Source organism: Armigeres subalbatus, chromosome 3, assembly GCF_024139115.2.
Source record: "Armigeres subalbatus isolate Guangzhou_Male chromosome 3, GZ_Asu_2, whole genome shotgun sequence".
In the NCBI taxonomy this organism is placed as follows: Eukaryota; Metazoa; Arthropoda; class Insecta; order Diptera; family Culicidae; genus Armigeres; species Armigeres subalbatus.
In genome coordinates this window covers 66,755,678-66,776,155 of record NC_085141.1, presented here as the reverse complement: position 1 = coordinate 66,776,155, position 20,478 = coordinate 66,755,678, and the positions used below count along the sequence as shown (strand labels likewise).

At 38.5% G+C, this 20,478-nt stretch overlaps 1 protein-coding gene across 1 annotated transcript; it reads left to right on the top strand.

The window, feature by feature from the left end:
- The first annotated feature begins 1,397 nt into the window (after window positions 1–1,397).
- LOC134219775 (BOS complex subunit ncln) lies at window positions 1,398–20,090 on the top strand. Its single transcript, XM_062698645.1, has 4 exons — window positions 1,398–1,778; window positions 2,657–2,844; window positions 3,716–4,525; window positions 18,498–20,090. Exons 1-4 carry the CDS (start codon window positions 1,610–1,612, stop codon window positions 18,990–18,992), a joined length of 1,662 nt encoding a protein of 553 aa, XP_062554629.1. The 5' UTR covers window positions 1,398–1,609; the 3' UTR covers window positions 18,993–20,090.
- Window positions 20,091–20,478: the final 388 nt, after the last annotated feature.

Here is a 20,478-nt window from a genome sequence, read left to right as displayed (position 1 = left end):
ATACTAATGACACACTGGTGGTATAAGTACCATGGTACAAGAATCTTGAAATGAGTTTCGTACCGATTATTGTCATTATCAAAGATAGTCTTGGAATAATTTTCTTGTCCTCTTGTACCATGGTACAAGTGCCACAGGTGTGTCCTTAGTATTATCGCCACTCACACATTCGGACGTGAGAATCTCAATAACGTCACGATTTCAATGGAAACGATAAGGGCTGTGACGTCATATGCGCGTGTGCACGGGCAAAAAAATCGACTCAGCCATGCTTTCGCTCATCTATAGATTCTACACCGAAAAAAATCTTTATATTGAATATATTTGTCGCACACATAAATTTTTGCAATTTCGCGACCCAAATATATTCAATTTGTACCCACACATAAATTCAAAAACTGCATATTAGAGACCACACATACATTTTATTTGATTATAGATTATATTTGTACTTCGCGTGGAGAGTGTTTATGTGTGCACTAATCCAGCTTTCCACGCTCGGTAATGGCGGCTTATCGGTGTGTAAAAATCAATTGGTCACTGTACTGTTTGACACTAGCTGGAGGAAAGCCCACTGGCGTTCCTGGGCGAAGGGAAGGGAAAAAAGGCCTTTTCGGCAGTGAGTTTTCCTCCAGCTAGTGTCAAACAGTACAGCGACCGATTGATTTTTGCACACCGACAAGCCGCCATTAACGAGCGTGGAAAGCTGGATTAGAATCATGAATTAAATTAATAGATTTTTGCCAATAAAAATGTGCGGAATTTTTGTAGTGTACTATATATAATACACGCTAACCTGGACCTACCCAGAATCATGTCAAAGTGACCTAGATTCGGCAAAACCGTGGTTACTCTAATTTGGGTTCGGGTACCTAAACTCAAATCTGGGTAACCGAAGAAGCGAAAAAATCTGGGTAACCGGTACCCAGCTATTTTCGCTCCAGAAAATTATTATTGTGTAAAAAATGTTAAAGAAAACAATTTCCCCAAACGCATATCACTTGCCGGCTGTGCCGACAATGCTCCTCCGCCATTATTTTGACCATACTTACCTTTTTCTTGCTGCATTCAGCAAAATCCCCTAGCATTTACTCCGGCATACGATGTCAACGCCATGTTGTTATATCCGAAAATGTTCAAGTCCCCGGTTACCCAGATTTCGGGTTCGTCTGACTCAGATCCATTTTGTTGACATACCCAGATTTTGACAACTGCTAACATTAAAAAATCCGGGTACAAACGACCCGGCCATTGAGTTATTTCAAGTTAGCGTGTATAAATTTTACCAATTTCACTCAGTCTCTGAGTAGTATTAAACGGGCGTGTATATATTTTTTGGATTTTCATTAATACTGATGTTTTTATTGTTTTTATTCAGCGTGTTGAACTTGATGTTTCACAGTGTCACGTCACTGTCAGTTCAATCATCACACAGCTCCTCCGTGTCTTTTCCGTCTTTTCACATAATCTCCAGTTTTATTCAATTTGTTCTCTTCCACAAAATAATTGCCAAAGTAAAAGTATCTAATTTATTATTCAATAGCACAGTGTGTGCGCCAGTTTGAGGAGTTTAGACCGTTGAAAGGAAGCACTCAGCAGCAGCGCTAAGATGTTCGAAGAGGCCGATCACTTTGCTGATCTTTTCCGCGGCGGATTGCCCTACTATCTACTAATCACATTACCAATTCTAATTATCTGCTCATCGAACCCGGTACTGGCCGCCAGTGAGTTCGGCGTTCAACGAATGTCCCAGTTTGATGTACATGGAACTCCGTATGGTAAGTGCCGAGTTTTTTAAGCTCGAGTGGGGAATGGGGGTCAGTTGTGTGATAAAACTTCTCTAATCGGAATCGTATAGGTACTAATCATTGAGGTTATGCTGAATGTAAATTTGACCAGTTACAAGATCTCTCCCTGTTGTACAATGTCCAGGCTTAATTATTAAATGGACTGAATATCTAACATGTTATTAAAATTAGCGAAATTTCATCTTGGTAAGCAATGTTATGTCCAGACCTGTGGTATTCGTACCTTCGAGGTGGTACAAGGTGACAAGATAATTATGTTCAGGCTATTTTTGATAAATTTCTATACGGCCGGTGGAAGCATAATTGTCCCATGTGTATGGGGAATCCCAGCAAACATGGGATCATTATGCTTTCACCAGCAGTATAAGACTCATGGAACAAACACCGTCAGTCTCTTTTAGGATATTCAGAATACCAGCTAAGGACGTATCTTGAAATGAAACGTCCATTATTTTAAATGATAACTTAGATGCATTTACGCAAACTTTGACATCAAGTCAATCAATATATAGGATCTCTATACCATATTATAATAATTATTATATGTAGCTCACAAGTTCTACTTCTTCTGCTGCTACTGATTTATCGAAGAAACACAGTGATTATTATAAATAAATATATTGAATGTGAATATGCAATTCCAACACATTTTCATTTACTCCAGCAAATACAATCTGATTGCATGTGCTCAAATGCTTCGGCCGTTCGTAAACGAGATTAAGGGTAGTAGTGAAAATGTACACATAATTGTTAATTGCTTGTGATCGACTAGACTACGCTAATTAAATTATCGCTAGTGTGAATTTAACAATCGATTTTTTTTTGTTTCAACCATACTTTGCTTACAGGTTGCCGTGCTTCGACGTTAAATCTGGAAGCGAAGTCCCTTTACACATGGCAAACTTCCCGACACTGTATTGTCACTCGTCTGCAGGATATGACCATTGACCAATTCCGAGAAATCCGTGCCAAAGCAGGTGGTTTGGTTATACTGCTACCGGAGAATTTCTCCTCACTCAGTTTAGAGGAGAAACAAGTAAGTTAATTCTGAGTTTTCGATAGTTTCTAGAGCGTTTTGATAAATTAGTTTTGAATACTTGTGATAGGTTACTATTTTGAAGAAGTCCTCATAAAAGAGGACCATGTGAATGTGTAATAAATAATAACTGTTGGTCTCATACTTAATTTCTGTAACTAGACGTAAACATTAATGTATAGGATTCCAAGTTTCGAAACCCCTAAGGGGCTATCCATATACACGTGGACAATTTAGGGGGAGGGAGGATTATGACAAATGTCACGATTCATACAAATGTTATGTGAAGTGTTCACGCTGGGAGTGGTATCGAAACCTCTTCACGTGGTACATAAACAGCCCCTAAATACGTCTATTTTTTAAATGTGGATACAGAAATCAGCATTTTTGTAAATTTATTATATCGAATTTACGACGATCCTAAAATAAAGCTATTTTTTATTGTTTAATTAATATCTATTACGTTTCTAGGGTCGATTCAAATATGAAGTCCTAATAAAGCTTAAAAAAATATATATGAAGTCCACTACCTTTTCAGGTTTCTGGAACCCCTTCACGCTTTTTTGTATACCTCGTATATGTACTTTCACAAAATCTTGGTCCCCCTCCCCCTCTTGAAACCAGGGACATCATTTTTGAACGACCACCTACATTATGGCTTCTTCTTCATTGGCATTACATCCCCCAGTGGGACATTGCCGCCTCGTAGCATTATGGCTTATATGGCTCAATTTTTAGGAGCGACGCAAATAACTCAGCCTAAACCAAAAATATATTGTTTCAGTAGCAATGCTCTTTAATCAAAGTTGTTTAACATAGTTGCTCGACTAATTAAATCCTCTTTAACTTTTTGCCTTCTTTTTTCTTTCAGCACATTCATATGCTCGAGCAAGCAATGATGCTTCAAGAGATTTCCATTCCGGTGTACTTTTCGCGGTATAATCCGAAAATGAACGAGATCGTTAACGATGTTACCAAAACCACCAGTGTAAAACAACAAAAGTCTTCCCAAGAGCGTGAATCTGCCATTAGTGAAATTTTGGGATCAATCTCGGCCAATGGCTACCAAATTGTCGTGTCTGGTACGAGCCATAGCGCAAATAAGCAAACGAAAATTTCAATCATCCAAGGGGAGCTTACTCCTACGAAGCACGCCGTTAAAACTAACGATGGCGAGAGCAAGCTGCCTCTTATCATCCTTACGGCCCACTTGGATACGTTCGGTTTGATCAACGGCCCCCTGAAGAACGTCGATGTGGCTGTGCTGCTCACACTAGCAGAATTGTTCAGCAAGCTGCATGCTAGCATTCCCAAGTACCGACTCATGTTCTTGGTGTCTGAATCGGGAAGTCTTCTGAACTTCCAGGGCATGAAAAAGTGGCTCGACTCCAACATAGATGAGAACGTTCAGCTCCAACAGGCTGAGTTTGTCATATGTCTAGATTCCATCAGCAAAACACTTACCAATGATAACATATTCATGCATGTTTCCAAACCGCCCAAGGAAGGTACGCCTATGAATGGGTTCTACAAAACACTGAAAACCGTTGCGCTGCGATACGGCAACGCCACTGTTGAGGGTGTGCACAAAAAGATCAATCTGGCGGATACCCTGCTGGCATGGGAACATGAGCGCTTCAGCATGAAGCGTATGCCAGCGTTTACAATTTCCAATTTGAAGGTAATTTGATTGCTACTTATAGTATTAGTTCGTGATATTAGGTAATCCATTTACTGACTTTGTTCTAAAAATTTGAAAATCATAATTTATTTGTGTTGTTCCATCGTGATATTTATAAGCATAACAGTCACATGCCAGTTTTTATTGTTCTGCTACATGAAAAATGAATATAATTATTATTTGTTTAATAGTCCTTTAGCATTGTATACATGCAAAGTTTCAGAAAAATGCAGCGTTTATTTTGAAAAATTCAACAAAAAATCCTCAGCATAGAAAAATTGGCATGGGACTGTTATGCGAATAAGGGCAGTTTAGCAGAATGTCGATTTTTGAGAGATTAGATAGTAAAATGTGAGATATGAAAAAACAAAGAATAACGTTTCACTTCTTAATACTTAATTTCTAATGCTCACTTCCATCTCTCACTTCTCGTTTGTCGCTTATTACCTTATTACTCTCTTAATCGCACTTATCTTCTATACTCAGTTTTACTAATAATTTTTCACTACACACCTAACTTCTTTACCTGGATCTCAGCAAAGTGTACAACTGTTTTCGGTCAAAATTTCTGAAAATCACCAAATAATTCGGAAGTTCCACCAGGAATTGCTTTGAAAAATCCTAACATTAGTAATTTTTAATATATTCATAACGAATTTCCAAGCGATTACTCAAAAGAATTTACAAAGTAATCCCTAATTGATTTCCCGAATAAATTTCTAGATATTAGGAATAGCTTCAAAAATTCCTATGTCTGAAAACTTGATTATGCATATGTACAACATGTGATAGATTTAGTTCGGAAAAGGTATTGAAGGGTAACAGCCCCTTCGGTGGGCTTTGATCCCACGACCACAGTTCGCATGACAGGTGCTTTCCCTACTAAGCTACGAAGGACCTCCGTCGTCCACCGCAGCTTAGCGGGTACTGATGAAACCAAATTCCCAGCACCAGGTACACAGGTGTATTTTTGTACACATGCCAACCATTCGATATTATTTTTTCCGACATTCGCACTAAGTGACCAGCCCACTGAAGTCTGCCGTATTTTATACGATTCACAATATTTTCTTTGTATACACTGGATTTTGTTTTTACGCGATTTACATTTTCTCAATTTTCCACTCATCCTAAATGTTTAACGCATAATTTTTTGATACATGTTGCGAAGAGTTTGGTGGCAAATTGAAGTCACACGATCAAAAATACGAGCGAAAAAAAATCGTGTAAAAGCAAAATCCTGTGTACTTGATACAGCTCATGATTCATGCGTCTGCGCCACACACCATTTTCTAGTTTCCCTCCGAGTATTGTACGCAGCACTTTTCGCTCGAAAATCCCGAAAACTCTCCGGTCGGCCTTTTTTGACATCCATGCTTGATGTCCATAAAGGGCCACGGGTAGTATCAGAGTTTTGTATGAGCGAATTTCGTTTCCGTCTGCATGTTGCGGGACCTAAGCTGGTTACGTAATCCGTGAAAGGCCCTATTCGCAGCAGCAATACGTCTTTTCACTTCACGGGAAACGTCATTGTCACATGTCACAAGCGTTCCAAGGTAAACAAATTCTCCAACAACTTCAAGCACATCCCCATCAAGCACTACCTCTGCACCAACATCACTAGGTCTTCCCCTATCTCTACCTTGTCTTGGTAGAGTTAATCATCGCCGTCTCCCTCTTCAGTGACACAAAAGCCTCCACTACTGCAGTGCGAACGATTCCAATAAGGTCGATGTCGTCCGCAAAGCCTAGGAGCATCTGCGACCGTGATGATAGTGCCGATCTGCGCATTTGCATCTCCGATAGTCTGATGACAATCTTTACATCGTGTGTTGGGCGCTCTCCGCAGGTCTTATCAAGGCTCTCATAGAACTCATCCTTCACGCCATCAGGCTTATCGTTCGTTGGGGCATAGATGCTGATCAGGCTATAGTTGAAGAATTTGGCCTTCATTCTCAACACGCAAATGCGGTCGCTTATCGGCTTCCACCGGATAACACGCTTCATCTGCTTCCTGATTACCATGAAGCCAACTGCTCGTTCTGCTCTATCACCGCCGCTATAGTAGATGTGGTACTTGAATGAAGTGTTCGCTATGGGATCCGCCGCTAGGAATTCACGTTCTCCAGTTCTGGGCCACCGTATTCCCTGGATTGCTGCCACACTCACGCCGACCTTCTGCAGCTCACGAGCCAGGAGCCCAACACGTGCGGGTTCATTCAAAGTTCTCACGTTCTAAGATCCGACCTTCTAATCGTTGTCCTTTATTGGTTGCCGTTGAATCAATCACGATGCAGCATGATGTGCACAGTTTTGTTTAGAGTCCCTCGTTGGCACTCGGACGATGATCAGCCGCCCCTAACATGGGGATCAGACGCTGTTGTGAGCCGCCCCTAACATGGAGAACAGACGCTCGATCAGATTTGCACCTCCGGAGAGGAGCAAATCCCCCCTTCGCTGTCAGCATACAACCATAGTTCCCACCGGGGTTGGTTACCCGATCTTCCCTAAGGTTGCTCGTGTCTCGGCCAGTGTCACGACCAGCTAAGGACCAAAAAATGGGGTCTATTTTATGCCTTCAGGTGCGCGAAGTACCAATGGTACGCTTTACCCAGCATTTGCCGTGCCCATATCTTCCTTAGGGTGGCCAAATTACCCCTCTAGGTTTAAAAGTGTAATTTATTAAATTTATTTGCTTAAAAACTAACAGTGCATCACACTCTTTGTAGCCATAGAGTGATTCGTATCTCGAATTGCTAACGACGAAAAAGTGAGGAGCATCTTCTATATAACAGACCATTGTGTGAATTGTATATTGACTTAAGTGTTTAATTAGGTGACACAGAAATTTAGATACACTCGAGAACCGCAGGTTATAGATTGCCCCACAAGTAATCAATATTCGGCAGAAATCACATTAAATGCAATAGCTGGTAACATTAGTAGATGCCGAATGAGTTATGAACATAAATGCTATGCTATAAAGATAACGTACATAAGTGCAGAGGTTTCCAATCCATTTAGACTGGACCAGACGAGAGAGTAAATTCCAGCTTTGTGCGAAATAAGTAACCTCCCTATAATTGTGCACGAATTAGGCACTTTCAATCGAGTCAAGTTTATTTCGTAAACGTGTCTATGTTATAGCACTGGATCTAATTAATATTTTTCCAAAGCAAATCGGCCGTATTGGTACCCATTTTTATCTTCTTCAAGGGTTGACACTTTGTGTGATCTTAAGTGCGCGAAATTAGGAAGCTCCACGTTACCTATTCCTATCTAAATCCTTGCAGAACAATGCCCTCGATATTGGTATGCTAGAACATGTTCTTTTTTTAATTAGGTATATTCTTTTAAATTAGATTTTCACTTAAGAACAGATGCATAGCTGTTCTTATGTTGAATCCATATACAGTCTGTTCGGACCGATTTCTTTAGTAGCGGAACCGTGGTTTCAGGGCAACTTTAACTACAATATATTTTGACATTAGGAAAGGCTTAGTTTTAACGAGATAATAATTACTTACAAATCTTCAGTTTTCTACTTCAGACAGTTTCTTCTCTTAGATATCAGTTTTAGTTCGATTTATGACTATATTGATAGAGATGCATGATAATTAATCATCTAGTATCTATGAGGCACTCCTATACTTACATTTATCGTTCGAAATAGCTAGGAAATATTCTAGGTTAGTGGTCAGTGCAGCTCGTGGGTGAAATTCGTGGGATCTGTAAATTATAAAAAGTACCAACAGTGAAACTTATAGTTTCGAAACATCTACTCACTCGCAATCAGAAAAGAAAGTTTACTCAATTCTTCATACCGAAATAGTTCTCTAAATATAGGTTTCATTCAATTCTACAATTCAGGGTCGCTTGCAATCAACGATTATAGTCACTACGATGCTTGTTTTTGTCACTTTATCTATAACGCTGATTCATCGTCTCTCCTTATCGTACGATCGTCCAAGCCAGGACAGGATAGGTACGCTGTAGGAAGAATTTAGCTAAGTCCCCAGTTGCTCTATTATCAAGTCAGTAGAAACCAGAAGTATAGCCGCTAACGAAGTTGGGTTTTTCTCACAATCCATATGTTAAACCTAACTTCGGAAGTGGTGCGCTGTTTTCATTTAATGATACGTGCGCTATACCACAGAGAACAGACATACAAGTTCGTTCTCAATCGTGTGTAAGAAATTCAACGACCATTTTGAAACGAAACACTAGTATCAATCTCATGGAGGCGCGGGCATCGTTATCCAGCTTTCCACGCTCGGTAATGGCGGCTTATCGGTGTGTAAAAATCAATTGGTCACTGTACTGTTTGACACTAGCTGGAGGAAAACTCACTGCCGAAAAGGCCTTTTTCCGAAGACGTTATTAGCCGTCTTCGCTTTTTCCCTTCCCCTCACCCAGGAACGCCAGTGGGCTTTCCTCCAGCTAGTGTCAAACAGTACAGTGACCAATTGATTTTTACACACCGATAAGCCGCCATTACCGAGCGTGGAAAGCTGGATAGAGATGAGTGACGTTTAGCGCTCGCACACTAATGTGCAATTCGTCATGTGTAAAAACATGTTTGTTTTCCTTCTGCTCATAACCTCAAAAATGATCGGGTCATCACAATGATTTCAAAAGAGTCAAAAAATATATGGAAATATACTCATTTTTACCCAATCTTTGCTGAGTTGCACCATCTAAGAGTGTTTGTTTTCCTTTTATCGCCACTCACACATTCGGACGTGAGAATCTCAATGTTTCTCTCATCTCATGCTCTCTCTCAGCTGTTAAAACTGTAGACGCCTCCAGCCCAGGGATGCCAAAAATACAGATTAATCTGTATTTATACAGATTTTTTACTGATTTTCAAACACAGAATCTGTATATACAGATATACAAATTTTTGAAATCTCAATCTGCATGTACAGATATTTCACGAACTCGTCTTATGACGAGTTAAGACATTCCACTAAAAGCATAAAATAATTTTCTTATCAGATATTTTAAATTTTTTTAGCAGCACCGTGAACAGTCTTTTTGGCGTTTCATAGACCTACGTTTCAGAACTACGAATTTAATTTCTCCATGTCTGACAGCTGTATAGTTTCATATGAAATTTCCTGTGGTAGAACTGAAACAGGAAATGGCCTTGTTTCGTTCACATTATTACAGATACTAATGAGTTTTTCCTATATGTAAAAGTGAAGAGATGCAGAAAAAAGGGCTGTAAGCAGAGAGGTGTCATGCTACGTTGAGATAGGGCAAGTCGCTCAAATTGAATAAATTGAATATCTAAGTGTCTTCATTCAATTGACTTGAGTGAAAAGAAAGTTGAACTTGTTCAACTTTTGTCAAGTCAATTGAATTTAATCGATTTGATAAGATAAATTCACTTGCCCTGTCAAAACTTAGCAAAAGTGACATCTTGCTTAAAGTTTATTTGAATATAAAGAGAAATGCTTTTGATTTAAGGCTTTGCGGTATTATGATTATATTGTTGATAGGTTATTTATTATATATGTTAAAAGTTACATACAATTTGTATGGAACAATAACTTATTGAAACACTTTGTGCCCACTCAATTGAATTTTTGTCACAATTAACAATTGTCAATTTTAACAGTTTGATTTCAATACAGATATTGATACAGATTTTTTTAATGAAAAATACAGATGAAAAGATTTTTTTTGGTAAAAACACAGATTTTCATTTGGCAACCCTGCTCCAGCCATCATGGATATAATCAATCATTCGGAAAAACATCGTTGGAGAGTTCTGAGTGTTTTGTTCACATGTGAACTGAATTGAGAATAAATTTGGAATTGTTTAATTGGAAATCAAGTTTAACGTTTAGTGTTAAAAGTTTAACAAATATATCGACTACGTAAATCTGTAGATAGTTTCTCGAGACATCAAATAGAACCATAATAGACCGAAAGTTACTCGCTGAGCGAGTAACATAACCTCAACATGCCGCCGGGGGTTAAAAACCCCGATACAGGAGACCCTAATCAAAAACGAAAAGTCTACGAAAAATTCGAATACACCAAAAATGACAAAGGACCATATCGCTTAATTGCCGAACTAATCGACGATCAAAAAGGAGAAATTCGCATCAACAAATTAACAGTCGGCAAACTTCTATGTAAGAGTAAGGAGTACAAGGACAATATCATTAACATGCGACCCATGGGCCAGAAAAGACTGCTTGTCTTCGTCAAGAGCTACACGATTGCAAACCGACTACAAGAGGATGAAACCATGAAGAAAAACAACTACAGTTTCTACGTACCGCAAAACTTTCTAACGTTCACTGGAGTAGTATCAGGCGTGCCAGTCGAAATGTCCAATGAAGAAATTATGGAGAATATGACAAGTGAAGTACCAATCGTGAACATTTACCGATTGCATCGATTCGTTAACAACATGAAAATACCAACCAACCGCATCAGCATCATGTTCAGAACAAGCCAATTACCCGCCGAAGTAAAATTGTACTGTTGCAACAATAGCGTTCAACCATTCATCAGCAAACCCGTACTGTGTGAAAACTGTCTACGCTACGGTCATAAAACGGAAACATGCCGGTCCAAAAAACGATGTCCAGTCTGCGCGACACATCACGAAGGGGTGGAAACAGGTGACTGCAATAACAAAAACGCTTGTCTCTACTGCAAGAGAGATCACCGCACGAATGACCCTAATTGCCCAGAGAGAGAGAAACAACGGAACATCAAGAAGATTATGGCCAAATCCAACATGACCTACCTAGAAGCACGCGAGATTAATCCAATCATGACGCAGAATCGGTATGACATATTGGAAAATCTAGCGGATTTCCCAACACCATCAGAGAGTTTCGCAACGATGACGGCAGGCAACTACAAGCCAAAGGATCTACAACAATACAAACCACAGGCAGTACAAAAAAGTAAAAGAGCGCTCAAAGAAATCAACATTGCTGACACAGTGACAATCTACGCGGAGAAGAAGAAGAAAACATGCGATGGTGCACCGGAGACAACAGGAGTAGCCTTGTTCAATCGCTACCGTGTATCGGAATTCGATAGACTCGCCACCCAGGTAGAAAAGCACAGACAGCAAACTCTTAATCAGGAATTCCAGCAGGGAACAGCAACAATTGCAGAAACAGGAACAACGCCAAAACGCCGTTTATTGAAAGATGACATATACACATACTCGAAGTGGGAAGATGCAACAGACACTATAGAAAACGAATCGTAGCAGACACGTAAGTAATCGTAATGACAATGAGTAATAATTTCAAAATACTACAATGCAATATACAAAGCATGTATAAAAACAAAGAGGAACTAAGCAGAATTTTGTTACAAGACAAGTTTGACGTAGCAATCTTATCAGAAACATGGAGTAAGTTAGAGTTGGAAAAAACAAAATATACAATAACAAATTATCATACTTACCTTTGCTCTAGAACAGACGGGTATGGCGGAGCTGGCATACTCATAGATAAAAGATACAAATCAAAGGAAATCAGAATAACTAGTAACGATCAAATACAATGTTTAGCAAGGGAAATCCTAGGCATAGATATTGTAATAGTTTCTATATACATATCCCCTAGTATTAACGCCAATGACCTAGAAAATAACCTTAAGCAAATTTTCAAAGAAATTCAACCCTATCCCAAAGATATATTTGGAGGCGACTTTAATTCCCATCACTACACGTGGGATACGAACCGTTCGGATCGCAAAGGCGCAAAAATTGTGGACCTAATCACCGAATTTGACTTCATATTGCTGAATCAAGGAGAACCTACTTTCGGGCCAACAGAACTCAATAAGAATCCATCGACAATTGATCTAGTGCTTTCAACGCCAATTATCTTCCAGGATCTGAAAATGAAGGTCTTGGAATACGGTATAGGTGGCAGTCGTCATCTTATAATAACAACGGAGTATGCAGGGAAGAACAGCAAACCAACGGGATACTTCATAAACAAAAGGATTCTCAAAGAGGAACTGGGAAAAATCACTTCGTCGGAAACAGAAACCATAAATGATCTGCAAGACAGGATAAAAACGGTTAACAAAACGGCACTACAAAGAAACAAACATATTCCGAAGCATTGGTGGAGTGATGAAGTTGAGAAGGCTTGGATACATAAGAAGGAAACGAGAGCGAGATTCAACAGAACCGGTGGAATGGAAGACCTAATCATCTTCAAAAAAGCAGAATGCATTTTCAACCAATTGAAAAGGAAGAACAAAACAGAAAACTTTAGAAAATTCGTTGATTCAATTGATCCAAACACTCCATCGAAGGTGATATGGGATAGCATTAGAAGGCTCACTGGAAGAAAAAAATCAAACAAAGAAAACGTAGTAGTACACGAGGATAGTCAGATGGCGCAGCAATTTCTGAACAAACACTTCCCAAACGAGAAAACAGAGTACATAGAAACCCTACAATATCAAAATAAAAACGAAATAATATCCAAGGCAACATGGAATGACATCCTTTTACGCAAAAAAAGAACATCCGCACCCGGGCCAGACGGAATCAGCTACGATATTGTCAAATTGCTACCTAACGAGGTACAAGAGCAACTAATCAAAAATCTGAACAACATCTGGAAAACGGGGCGTTTTCCATGCGATTTGAAAAATATCAGAATAGTAGCGATCCCCAAACCGGGGAAGAATCCCGAAGTGGTAGACGGAGCGAGACCCATATCGTTAATAAACTGCAGTCTGAAAATCTTAAATACAGCGGTACTACATAAGTACCAGGAATTCATAGAACAACATCAAATACTACCTACGTTATCGTTTGGCTTTCGCAAGCGAATGTCGACTACAATGTGCTTGAATTTCGTAATTCATGAAATACTAAGGATAAAACGATGCAATAAAGTTGCAGCAGTGGTATTTATCGATTTGTCTAACGCCTTCAATATGGTTCAGCTGAATACCATGATAGAAATTCTAGCCGAACAAGGTACTCCCCAAGACCTCATAAATTACTTTTCCGCCTTCTTGTCAAACAGGAGGCTACTGATGCAGGTAGGTTCAGATACTATAGAGCGCACAATAAGTAATGGCTTGCCACAGGGTGATACCCTATCACCTACCCTATTTAATGCATACACAAGCGTCCTACATCACATATGTGTGGAAGGCGTTACACTCGTTCAATGTGCCGACGATTTTGCTGTTATTATAGAGGGTAAGAACTTAGAAGACGCTAGACTCGAAGGACAGGATTTTTTAAATCAATTTGAGGCAAAAACCAAAAATTTGAACTTCACGATAAATGCAACCAAAACTTAAAGCATAATCTTTCAAGCTAATAGAAAGGAACTGAGAATTAAGATCAACGACGAGATAGTGGAGACAGTTAGAAGACATAAGTATTTGGGCATAATACTAGACAAAACATTAACCTTTTCAAGTCATATCCGGGAAGTGAAACAAAAAACAGAAGAAAGATTGAACATGTTGAAGGTGATTAGCGGGGTAAAATCAGGTGGTCATCCAGAAATGATGAATCTGCTATACAATGCCTTGATTAGAAACTACTATGAATACGGATCGACAATCTACAGTATGGCTTGCCAGAGCTAATTAAATACGTTGAACACCATCAATAATCAGTGTCTTCACAAAATCACTGGTTGCACCAAAAGCACTCCTCTAAATACCCTCCACGCAATAGCTGCACAGGATCGGCCGCAAAGTCGTCGGATTCTTATAGCAGGCAAAGAACTTGTTAAACACTGTTATAATCGAACAGCAGTATGGCTACAGGATCAACACGTTGTACAAAATGCTCAGAAAACAACCTTTCTTGAAGAAATTTTGAGTACGCATAGGGAAATATTCACTATAATGTCTAACCTGACAATCTCAACCGAGAATTGGGACTCAGTAAATCAGTGGTCCCCAGCATACTCACTATTGAGGGCCGCATTGCAATTTCGAACTGGTGAAGCGGGCCGCAGTATATTTACAATATTTCAACCGTCTAAGACGAATTAAGCACTCTCCATTTAATTCCACTAGTTAATTTTCGTTATCTTTGCAGATACGTATTTCGACCACAACTGTGTGGTCGTCTTCAGTGTCTCGTACTTGACTCGACTCGACTTAGTAAGTCGTATGTCGAGTCGAGTCAAGTACGAGACACTGAAGACGACCACACAGTTGTGGTCGAAATACGTATCTGCAAAGATAACGAAAATTAACTAGTGGAATTAAATGAAGAGTGCTTAATTCGTCTTAGACGGTTAAATACATTCCACTAAAAGAGCTCTATATATTTTTCTTACAATATTTGTTTTTTTATTTCAAATTTAATCTTAGTGCAACATGATTTTTATACATAAAATAAAATTTAAACAAAATATTTTATTCCCGTAATTTTTTTTCGACTAACATACTTGGAAGGACATTCAATTCTGCAGGTTTTATCGCCGTAGCTGACTGACCGTTTCTGCTCATTCAGACTTGATTTACGAGAAAATTATTTTGCAACACCATCTTTTCGGTTCAGTTAGCAGAAAATATTCTAAGCTGTTTGTTTCCAAATGATTATATGACCTTATGTATTTATTTTTAAGGATATATTGTTCACTATAAGTTGTCGGGCATGACAACGACTAAAATAAAAATTGAAATTTTTCATAAAAAAATAAGATAATAATCAGTGTATGAGCAATAAATAAATATACAATTTCCACAAATAATTGAAAATTTTCCATAAAACAAAAATAAATTAGCACTTTTAAAAGCAAAAATTGCAATTATGAAAGAAGAGTTTTCCATAAAAAAATATCTAAATATTCCACGAACAAAAAATACAAAATTTCCATGAATTAAAAGATTTGAACAAATTTACATAAAATAAATATTTTGTCAATTTCCTATTTTATTAAGGAAAATTTTTTATGAAAATTTTATTTTTCTGCCAATAACGACAACATGTTTTAAAACAGTTTTTGAATCCAGATAATGATGCCAGCAGTGTTGAATAGAAATCGAAATCGAATCTGCATTCCGAGCCTTTCGTGCAAATTGCTTGATCAATTTCTGAAACCTTTTCTTCAACAATATCGGAGATTGGAAAAAAGTAAAAAAAAAGTTCTATATTTTCCGTAGCTTAAAGTACGTTGGTGTGTCAAGTGATAGTCAGCGTGTTTTCTGGAGTTAATAATCCAGCAATTTTCCAGTTGAATTTTGCCGAACCATAATTTATTTTTATGAGTAAAAGCATTCTTCTTACGGAGCAGTGTGAGGCAACAATAATCTTACATGAAGTTCAACACTAAGCGAGAAAAAACACATATTTGCTATTTTTTATATCCCGGGACAATAATAATGAAACATATTTGCTGTCGGGCTTGGCCTACATAATATTGATGTAGTGATCAATTTAATAAATCATGATAATAACACGATTCATGCTATATTTGTCAACAATGGTGCAATCTTGATAGAATACCCGAATGCAACGAAAAAAAAATACGCAATGAAAAGCTTCTTTGGTCATATAACGTCTAACAATGGGCCACGTGTAGTGTATTCTTTGAAATCCTTCGCGGGCCGCAGGAAAAGGCTTGGAGGGCCGCATGCGGCCCGCGGGCCGCGCTTTGGGGACCACTGCAGTAAATATTCAGACAACACTACACGAGGGAACTTGGATAAAAAACAATACTCCAGTTAAAGTGCTGAAGCAACTCACGCTCGGTTTAATACACGGGAAGTACTCTGGAAATCAAATAATATATACGGACGCGTCCAAGTACGGAGACATCTGCGGAGTTGGAATGTATCATCCCAACAGGAACTTCAAACTGTCGCTTAAATTGCAAAACACAGTAACAATTATGTCAGCTGAAATAGAAGCAATGTATATTGCCTTGCAATATATAAAGAAAAACAAGATATCAAATGCGGCGATTTTTACGGATTCTCGATCGGGCTGTGAATTTTTACAGAACGCCAAAGAAGATAAAACACGAGATAGAGTAGTCGAAGAAATGCTGAAAATGGCTTCTGAATCCAATACCAACATACAATGGATTCCAGGACACACTGGCGTTGCCGGAAATGAAATGGCAGACACGTTGGCGAAACTGGCGCTGAACCAAACAGCAATAGCAGAAAACAAAATATTCAAACATGATGCAATTAATTACTTCCAAGTCGCGGCAGAACAAGATTCACAAGACTGGTACGTCGCCTACACTTCAGAACAAGGAAAGGGCAGAAAATACTTCGAACTACAAAATACTATACCGCGAAAGCCATGGTTCCACGGACTTGGGTTAACCAACAAACAAGTTCGATCCTTGAACAGAATTTTCTCAGGTCATGACTATTCCAAATATGGTCTGTTTAGAATAAAACTGGAGCCGGAATGCATATGCGAGTTATGCGACGATGTTGAAAATGCTAAACATGTTATTCTGTTTTGTATCAAATACCTCAATACTAGAGCCAAGTATGATTTAGATAAATTCAACTCACTTCAAGAAATCTACGCAAAGAAAGATACTCAATTACTCAAGAATGTCATACGATTCCTGGAAGAAGTCAACATAGCGTTATAATCATTTTCAAAATTCACTGATTAAGATGTAATCGATAATGCTGTCCAATGAGCAGCTCGAAGTAGCTCGAAGTTGTTCCTGTCACGCTCATGCCCGTTTGTTGACAAAAAAGAACGAGCAGGACGGGAACAACTTCGAGCTACTTCGAGCTGCTCATTGGACAGCACTGATGTAACACCATGGTAACTACCGTCAAATGTCATGCTCGACCGCGCAGCTGACGATTGAAAAATAAACAACTCGCTGCGTGTCGAAGATAAAGTCCAAGAGACTATAAAGAATACTAGGTGGCGATATAGCATCTGTAGCTGTGCCAGTTGAAGGAGAAGAGAAGAAGAAGAAGAAGAAGGATATAAACAATAGATACTCCTCTTCACTCTGGTTTCAATTCCATGCGAAGTTGCTTTCTCACACTAACGCAAGCGACTTTGCTAGCAATAAGAAGCGCATGGTTTGTTTTGTGATGAGATGTTCGTTGGTGAACAGCAGCTACCACCTTTGACTGTATTTTCATTATTGTAATTCTTTTAAATCTCTACCGTGTCTTTCATTAGCTACAGCCTCGGCCACAGCATTCATCCCAGTTAGCATCAAAGCACTAAAGGGATGAAAAGGCAATAATTTGTGCTCGAGGATGTTCATAAATATTTAACGAATTAGACAAGTCTCGTTTATTTAGTCCATTCGGATAATGCAAACAAAACTATCTAGCATTACCGACAGTAAATTGATTCGGAAGACTACCTTTTTTGATGGTAGTTAGCAGTTTTAACTAATCGTTATCTGAATAGACTCCTAGAAGCATATATTTATTCAAAAATATGGAATTAGGAAGTGGCATGAGTGCGAAAACCTCTACTTGGTAATAGAATTAGGTTGCTTGGAAGAACGAAAATGCATCTCGTCGATTTTTTCCATAGTGCATGAACAATAAACATCAACAGAAACCACGTGCTGGAAGAGGCGGCAAGCTTGGTTTTATTTTGGCGCGCAATATTTGTTTGATGAAATGTAACAGCTGGTACGCAAGACGCCATGAATGACAACTATCGCCACCAAACGACGTATTGCCACAGTCACTATCCTAACGTACTTTGATTTACACAGCTTTTCGAGTAATTTTTGTTTTAGCCTGTTTGTCTGTTATCTGTGGCTATACAGCGCACCACTTCCGAAATTGGGTTTAACGTATGGATTGTGAGAAGAATCCAACTTCGTTGGCGGCTATAATTCGATTTTTTACTGAATTGATAATATAATTGTTCTACATTGTAACATATGAAAGGTGCCTCAGTCATTTGTGGCATTTTTCGCTGTCACATAGACAATAATTTGGTTGTGTTAACTTTAGCATATTTACTTCTTAATTTCAGTCTCACAAAGATTACCTCCGGAACACAATCTTCGAGGATGAAGACGAAGAGGAACAACTGAACAAGTTGAAAACAAACGTGAAAATTCTGGCCGAAACCCTCGCCAGCTACATCTACAGTTTGCCCGTGGACAATGCTGCCGGTAGCGGCGAGATCTTCACCGGGTCAATGGCCATCACCAAAGACAGCATTCGGCCGTGGTTGCACGTCCGTTCGAGTCAACAGAATAATGATCTCAAAAATGCCTTCGAGAAGTACCTTAAGAATGTAAAAGTCAGCTACGACAAACCGGATCCCCGTGAACCAGATTTTATGCTGTACGACGAGCGCGATGGTCTGCTCAACATCTATAACGTCAAGCCAGCCGTGTTCGATTTGTTTCTGACGTTCATGATTGTGGCGTACCTGGCCGTGATTTATTTAGCCATATTCCATTTCCCTAAATTGTACACCATTGTTTGCCGCATGACCGTGAATAAGGTCAAGGTGAATTGAATGTAAAGTGTTTCGTTATCAATTCTCATCTTATTTAATTCAAAAAAGCGTTGCATTTCGACATTATAACCATTGACAAGCGATAATCTACATTATTAAATTTAAAGACTCAGGTACACAATTGGTACTCACAATATATTTGATCGAGTTTGCCCACATGAATATAATATTTTTTATAAAGTGATCAAACATATTGCGACGCCAGTTGTCGCTCGAGTACAAATTATCATTCTTTTTCTTGCTTATTTTCGTATGCACTTTCGAAAGGAAGAAGATTGATATTCTCACAAAATCAAATAATGAAAAGAATCGAGCAATGTCGGATATGTTTGAAAGATTTTGTTCCATTAAAAAATATGAGTATATGTTATAAAAAGTATATGATAGGGTGGTTCCTAAAATTGATTTTGCTCCACAACGCTCATTCGATTCTGTTCCATATTCTGAGTATCCTTCAAAAACTTGGGCTGGTTTTGGTAAAAACTTACTTAGCACAAGCCGTTTGAAGTTTGCACGGAAATTGGTATGGGGAAATCAAATTTTTCATTGTGCTGATTATCGCACATTTAAAATATGGGACAGAATCGAATAATCGTTGTGGAGTAAAATCGATTTTTTTAGCCACCCTAGTATACATACTGAGTTCCACATCGATTTGTCTATGGTTGAACATTTATTTTGAGTTTTTAGAATCACTCATTAAATAATTAATTGAAGCTTAATATACTCTCCAACAACGATAGTAACGCAGCTGTATAGTTTAACTGTTTTTAAGAAAATGCAAGTAAGGATTTAGATTTATAAATAATAGTTCCATTTTGCAAAAGTTAAAAGTAATTTATTTAAAAACAAGCATCATCAATACTACTGAGTATTTGCCAGCTTGTTTTGATTTAGTATACAATCAATTCATTTCTCCATACCTACTTCCTTACTGGAAAAATGAAAGGCAATCGGTAAACAGTTAAGGACAATGGAATTATATTGGTGTATTGGTTAGTAGGATAATTAGAGGAAAGCTCCTGTTACCTCGGTATAGAAATGATCAAAATAGTACCAATGATTAAATTGTTTTGTGAGTGAAATTTGAAAAAGAAATCTTTTTTATTTGCATTCGCTACATGATGACAACCATTTCTTTCGAAGAATGTCTTTACTTTCCATAAAACAAATTTGTACTTTTACTTCTTCAAAGGCTCTACATTCCAATTGGAACTTGGCCTGCGCTTTTCAGCTTAGTATTCTATTAGCATTTCCTCAGTTATTAATTGAAAGCTTTTCTATGCCCGCCATTGCATGAGTATGTATTTTGTGTGTCAAGTACAATAGATACACTATGCCCAGGGTGTCGAGAATGTTTCCAACCCGAGAACATCCTAGACCGGACCGAGAATCGAACTCCGGATTGGCAATCCTACGCCTTTGCTTGCAAGGCTACTGGAGACTATAATACCAGTTATAATCCTATAACTATTCCATTTTAGAA

Bases quoted from the DNA above. Each gene is read 5' to 3' on its own strand.
- LOC134219775 (XM_062698645.1), top strand. From the start codon at position 1,610: ATGTTCGAAGAGGCCGATCACTTTGCTGATCTTTTCCGCGGCGGATTG. The intron at 2,845-3,715 runs GTAAGTTAATTC...TTTTTCTTTCAG, and splicing joins TCAGTTTAGAGGAGAAACAA to CACATTCATATGCTCGAGCA. The intron at 4,526-18,497 runs GTAATTTGATTG...TCTTAATTTCAG, and splicing joins TTACAATTTCCAATTTGAAG to TCTCACAAAGATTACCTCCG.